General features: G+C 38.2%; 1 protein-coding gene across 1 annotated transcript in view; it reads left to right on the forward strand.

The window, feature by feature from the left end:
* Positions 1 to 5,770, forward strand: part of MEIKIN (meiotic kinetochore factor) — a 30,940-nt gene extending 25,170 nt beyond the window's left edge. Inside the window, exons 10-11 of the mRNA XM_015560926.1 lie at positions 4,853 to 4,976; positions 5,715 to 5,770. Of these exons, the coding sequence (XP_015416412.1) occupies positions 4,853 to 4,976; positions 5,715 to 5,770 (180 nt within the window). The remainder of the gene's footprint in view (positions 1 to 4,852; positions 4,977 to 5,714) is intronic.
* Positions 5,771 to 6,000: the final 230 nt, after the last annotated feature.

A 6,000-nucleotide genomic window follows, 5' to 3' on the forward strand; every position in this document is an offset into this window, starting at 1 on the left:
GGAAATCTGAACAGAACAATAATGAGTAAGGAGATTTAATCAATAATCAAATCTCCCAACAAACAAAAAATAGCTTCACTGGTGAATCCTAACAAACATTTAAAATAGAAAGAATACTCATTCTTCTCAAACTCTACTAAAAGCTAAGAGAACACTCCCAAAATCATTTTACAATGGCAGTGTTACCCTGACAACAAAACCAGACAACCCCACAAGAAAAGAAAATTACAGATAAATAACCCTGTTGAATATAGATGCAAAAATTCTAAACAAAGCCCTAACTGGTTTGGCTCAGTGGATCGAGCATCTGCTTGCGGACTAAAGGGTCCAAGATTCAATTCCAGTCAAGGGCATGTACCGTGGTTGTGGGCACATCCCAGTAGGGGGTGTGCAGGAGGCAGCTGATCAATGTTTCTCTCTCATCGATATTTCTAACTCTCTATCCTTCTCCCTCTCTGTAAAAAATCAATAAAATATATTTTTTTAAAAATTCTAAACAAAATGGTAGGAAACCAATTTCAATAATATATTAAAAGGTTCATACACCATGATCAAGTTGGATTTATTCTAGGGATGCAAGGATGGTTCAACATTCACAAATCACAAGATGTGGTATATCACATTAACAAAATGAAGCATAAAAATCATGTGATAATCTCAATAAATGCAGAAAAAGCAGCCCTAGCCAGTTTGGCTCAGTGGATAGAACGTCGGCCTGCAGACCAAAGAGTCCCAGGTTCAATTCTGTTCAAGGGCATGTACTTGGTTGCAGGCTCCTCCCCGTCCCAGGCCCTGGTTGGGGCTCATGCAGAAGGCAACTATTTGATGTGTTTCTCTCACATCAATATTTCTCTCTGTCTTTCCCTCTCTCTGCCACTCCCTCTAAAAATCAATGGAAAAATATCCTCAGGTGAGGATTAAAAAAAAAATTAGGAGAACAGTTTAAGGGAGCTTTGGGACAACATGAAAGGTAACAACATATGTATCATAGGAGTACCAGAAGTAGAAGAAAGTGAGCAAGGGAAAGGGAACCTGCTTGAAAAAGTAATGACAGAAAGCTTCCCTAACCCAGTGAAGGAAAAAGTCACACACATGTTCAGGAAGCACAGAGAGTCCCAAACAAGATGAACCCAAAGAGGCCCACACCAAGACACATCATAATTAAAATGCCAATAATTGCCCTGGCTGATGTGGTTTTGTAATTAGAATATTGGCTGGCACACTAAAGGGTTGTGGGTTTGGTTCCTGGTGAAGGGCACATACCTCGGTTTCAGGTTTGCTCCCTGCCCCCTGTTGGGGCACATGTGGGAGGTAACCAGTGGATGTGTCTCTCTCTCTCACATTGATGTTTCTCTCTTTCTTTCCCTCTCTCTCTTTCTCTCTCTGTCCCTCCCACACTCCCTCCCTTCTTCTCGGTCTGAAAAACCAATGGAAAAAATATTCTCAGATGAGAATTAAATAAATAAATAAATGGCATCCAGATTGGAAAGGAGGACGTAAAACTGTATTATTCACAAGTGACTTGATATTATATATAGAAAAGCCTAAAGAATCCACAAAAAATCTACTAGATTTAATAAGTGAATTTGGCCCTAGACAGTTTGGCTTAGTGGATAGAGCATCGGCCTGTGAACTGAAGGGTCCCAGATTCAATTCTGATCAAGGGCATGTACCTTGGTTGTGGGCTTCTCCCCCACCCAGGCCAATAACCCGATGTGTTTCTCTCACATCGACATTTCACTCTGTTTTTCCCCCTCTCTTCCACTCTCTATAAAAATCAATGGAAAAATATCCTCGGGTGAGGATTAATAACAAATAAAAGTAAATGAATTTGGTAAAGCAGCAGATATAAAATTAACACCCAGAAATTGGTGGAATTTTTATGCACCAATAATGAACTCTCAGAAAGAGAAACCACGAAAAACAATCCCATTTTCATTGCAATAACAACAACAACAAAAAGATACCTAGAAATAAACTTAACCAAGAAGGTAAAAGACCTATATTTGGAAAACTATAGGTCACTGAAAAAAGAAATAGAGGAAGATACAAACAAGTGGAAGCACATACCATGTTCATGAGTTGGAAGAATTAATGTCATTAAAATGTCCATACTACCCAAAGCAATCTATAAACACTGTCTCTATAAAATACCAATGGCATATCTCACAGACCTAGAAAAAATACTCCAAAAATTTATATGGAACAGCAACAACAACAAAAAAAACAAAACCCAAATAGCCTCAGCAATCTTGGGAAAGAAGAATAAAGTTGCAGAGATCACAATACCAGATATCAAATTATACTACAAAGCCATTGTAACCAAAATAGCCTGGGTGGCACAAGAACATGCATATAAATCAACGGAACCAAACAGAGAATCCAGGATTCAATCCAAGCCATTATACTCAATTAATATTTGACAAAGGAGGGAAGAGCATACACTGGAGTAAAGACAGTCTTCAACAAATGATGCTGGGAAAATTGGACAGCAACATGAGAAAAAATAGCAACTAGACCATGACTTTACACTATACACAAGAATAAACTCAAAATGGATAAAAGACTTAAATGTAAGTTGTGAAACCATAAAAATCCAAGAAGAAAACATAGGCAGTAAAATCTCAGACATCTCTCAGAGCAATATTTTTGCCAATATGTCCCCAAGGGGAAGGGAAAGAAACAAATGGGACCGCATTAGACTCAAAAGTTTCTGCACAGCAAAAACAAAACAAAACAAAAAAACCCCACAACAAAACAAAACCATCAACAAAATGAAAAGGGAACCCACTGTATGGGAGAACATATTTGCCAATGATTCATCAGATAAGGAGTTAATCTCCAAAATATATAAAGAACTTATATAACTCAACACCAGGAAGACAAATCTGTATATATAAAAGCCTAAGCGACTGAATGACTGGTCAACCGGTCGCTGTGATGCGCACTGACCACATGGGGCAGACACTTAATGTAGGAGCTGCCCCCTGGTGGTCAGTGTGCTCCCACAGCCAATCTCCCGCAGCCAGCCAACCTCCTGCAGCTGGCCAACCTCCCATGGTCCCTCCGCCCCCCTCCCCCCTGCCACCTGTCGGCCAGCCTCCTGTGGTATCTCCCCCCAGCCAGCCAACCTCCCACGGACCCTCCCCCAGGCTGGCTCCCATCGGCCCCAATCGCCTGCCAGGCTGAGGGACTCCACCTGTGCACAAATTCGTGCACTGGGCCTCTAGTAATCCTATAAAAAAGATGGACAAAGGACCTGAATAGACACTTATCCAAAAAGGACTTGCAGATGGCCAATAGACATATGAAAAAATGCTCAAGGTCACTAATCAGAGATGCCAATTAAAACTGCAATAACGTTTTACCTCACAATGGTCAGAATGGCAACTATCAATAAATTTAAAAAAAGTGCTGGAGATGATATGGAGAAATGGGAACCCTAGTGCACTGTTGGTGGGAATGCAGACTGGTGCAGTGACTGTGCAAAGCAATATGGAGTTTCCTCAAAAAAAAATAAAAATTTAAAAAATGAGTTGGGTATTAATCTGGGACCACTTTAGCCCCCTTTAAAGATTCTGGCTTAGTGGTCTCTGATCTTGTACTTTTAAGGAATCTCAGGTTCAGCATTTCTTTCTTCCTGCTGGCCCATTTATAGTGTCCTTTTTACAGTAGAAGAAATTTCTCTATAGGCTTTATTTTAAATGAGAGAAGCCCTTGATAACTATATGTCTCTATTTTTATGTTCTAAGAAACAGATATATCATGCCAGAAGCCGGTCCATCCTTGCTGCTTGACACAGTTGCTGCAGGGAAGAAACATCTGCACAGCATGTTTCAAGGGACCTGGCGTGTATGGCATACTGTTCTTAATATGTTTGCTCCCCTTCTTAGCGCTATGTGTTTTAACCAAGGTCACCTCTCCGAGAAAGGTTGTTTCCCCAGGTGGGGATTTTTCCCTGGAGTTAGGGATTAACAGGACTAAGGAAGGGAATAAAACCCTTTAACTAAGTGCCAGGCTGGTAATTAATCACTTTAACTATGAACAATCATGCTTAAACTACATAATCTTTACTTAGGATAATCTCCTTCAGTTACTTCTTTATAGCTTAATAGAACAATAGAGTAGTGACCTTGGAATGGAAATAACAAATACCCTAACCTTTGGAATAGAATGGATAGGATTAAAATCAACTAGTATAAATACAGATATAACAGGAGAATAAAGATAGAACCTGGCTGGAGAACCTGGCTAGCACCTGGCTAGAGAACCTCACTAGGCTGATCAACTGAACGCTGCCTCCGTGTCATTCCTTCTTCACCGACTCCGTCCACACCTTTGGGAACCCCTGGACCTGTTGGGGCTGGACCCCAACAATTGGCGCCTTCTGAAAGATAAGGTATTTCTTTATTCTAGGGATTGTCTACTTGATAGGAAATTGTCGAAATTACATGGGTTGGCAAATCAAGGAAACCTAGTATTTGACTCAGAATTAAATATAAACTGTGTTTTAATTCAGTAAATCATGTAAACACTCTCTCTCATTTTAGAGTGCTTGAATCTCAACTCTATCATGATTTTCTCTCAGTCATTAAATAAGTTATTCAACCTCTTGAAATCTAAGATTCCTCATTTTACAAATGGGGATAATATAATGTGCCTTCCCTGGTTCTTGTGAATATTAAATAAGCAAATGTTTTAAAACCAATCAGTGTCCAGAGTGGATAAGCGTTTCATAAGTGCTTCTAATAATATTTATGAACTATGTTTATTAAGATTATTTGCCTTTGAAATAAAATAACATAAATATAGTATCTGGAAGAATTATGCAATGTCTGTTATTCTTTTTCAGGTTCCTTTAAATACATCAGAAATATGTTGTATTATTAGAGCATCACCAGGCACTAGACAAGTGAAAAGTAAAGGTGTTATTGTAAAGAAGAAGAAATATTCTCTTCCTAAAGATATTCCTCAAGGTACTGCAGAAACTACTTTTAAAAAACTATAAAACACATTTTCATTGTAAATTCCTTATACACATGGGAAGTTCAGTTATAAATTGCATTCTGAGAGTTCTTGCACAAGGGGAAATAGTAAAATTTTAATAGTAAGTTTGGTCAGGTTTCAGAACCTCATTAAAATATTTTTTTTGAAAGTCAAATACTTCATCTTTTGAAAAATTAGCTAATGCCATTGAATTAAAATGTATTTAAGATGATTCCTCTTATAACTATTTAAAATTTAGTGTTGTTGGGTCTTATTTTTAGTAGCATTCTTTTTAAAGATATTGAGATAGTGGTTGAGCAGGTTTTCTGTGACATGCATTGAGCTAAGCACCTTATTATATCTCGTTTATTTCTCACTATGACTTTATGATAGACAGGATGTGTGCTATTATCCTCACTTTATATATTAAGAATCTGAGGCTTAAAGCAGTATGCAATTTGTCCAAGATCATATTCCTACCAAGTGGTAAAAAGGAGTTCAATCTTTCCATCTAAACTCCAAGTTTAGATTTTTCTGTACTTCCCTCACTGCATATCCTTGTCCCAATTTCTTCCACAGAGCCTGTCCTGAGCACTCCCTAAATCCACAGAGATACTTTTCTTTTCTAAGTTCCTTGAATACTTAATTCAGTGCTACTCATTTGACACTTAATAATTTACTACTCCCTGACATAATTTATATGCTAACATAATTTATATGTTCTTTAGGTTATGAAGTTTTCAAGGACAGAGACCACATAATAGACTTCTATTTCTATCTCTGATAATAGCATAGTGGTAAGGAATAGTAGATGTCATACCAGTCAGGGTTCTACCAAAGAAACAGAACTAATAGGATATAAATACACACTTCAAGGATTTGACTTAGTGCAATTATAAGGTATGGTAAAAACTGTAGGGCAGGCTGGACACTTGGGCAGGAGCTGATGTTGATGCAGTCCTCAGGAGGAATTTCTTCTTCATTAGAAAAACCTCAGTTTTGCTCTTAAGGCTT

Source organism: Myotis davidii, unplaced genomic scaffold (assembly GCF_000327345.1).
Source record: "Myotis davidii unplaced genomic scaffold, ASM32734v1 scaffold456, whole genome shotgun sequence".
Classification (NCBI taxonomy): Eukaryota; Metazoa; Chordata; class Mammalia; order Chiroptera; family Vespertilionidae; genus Myotis; species Myotis davidii.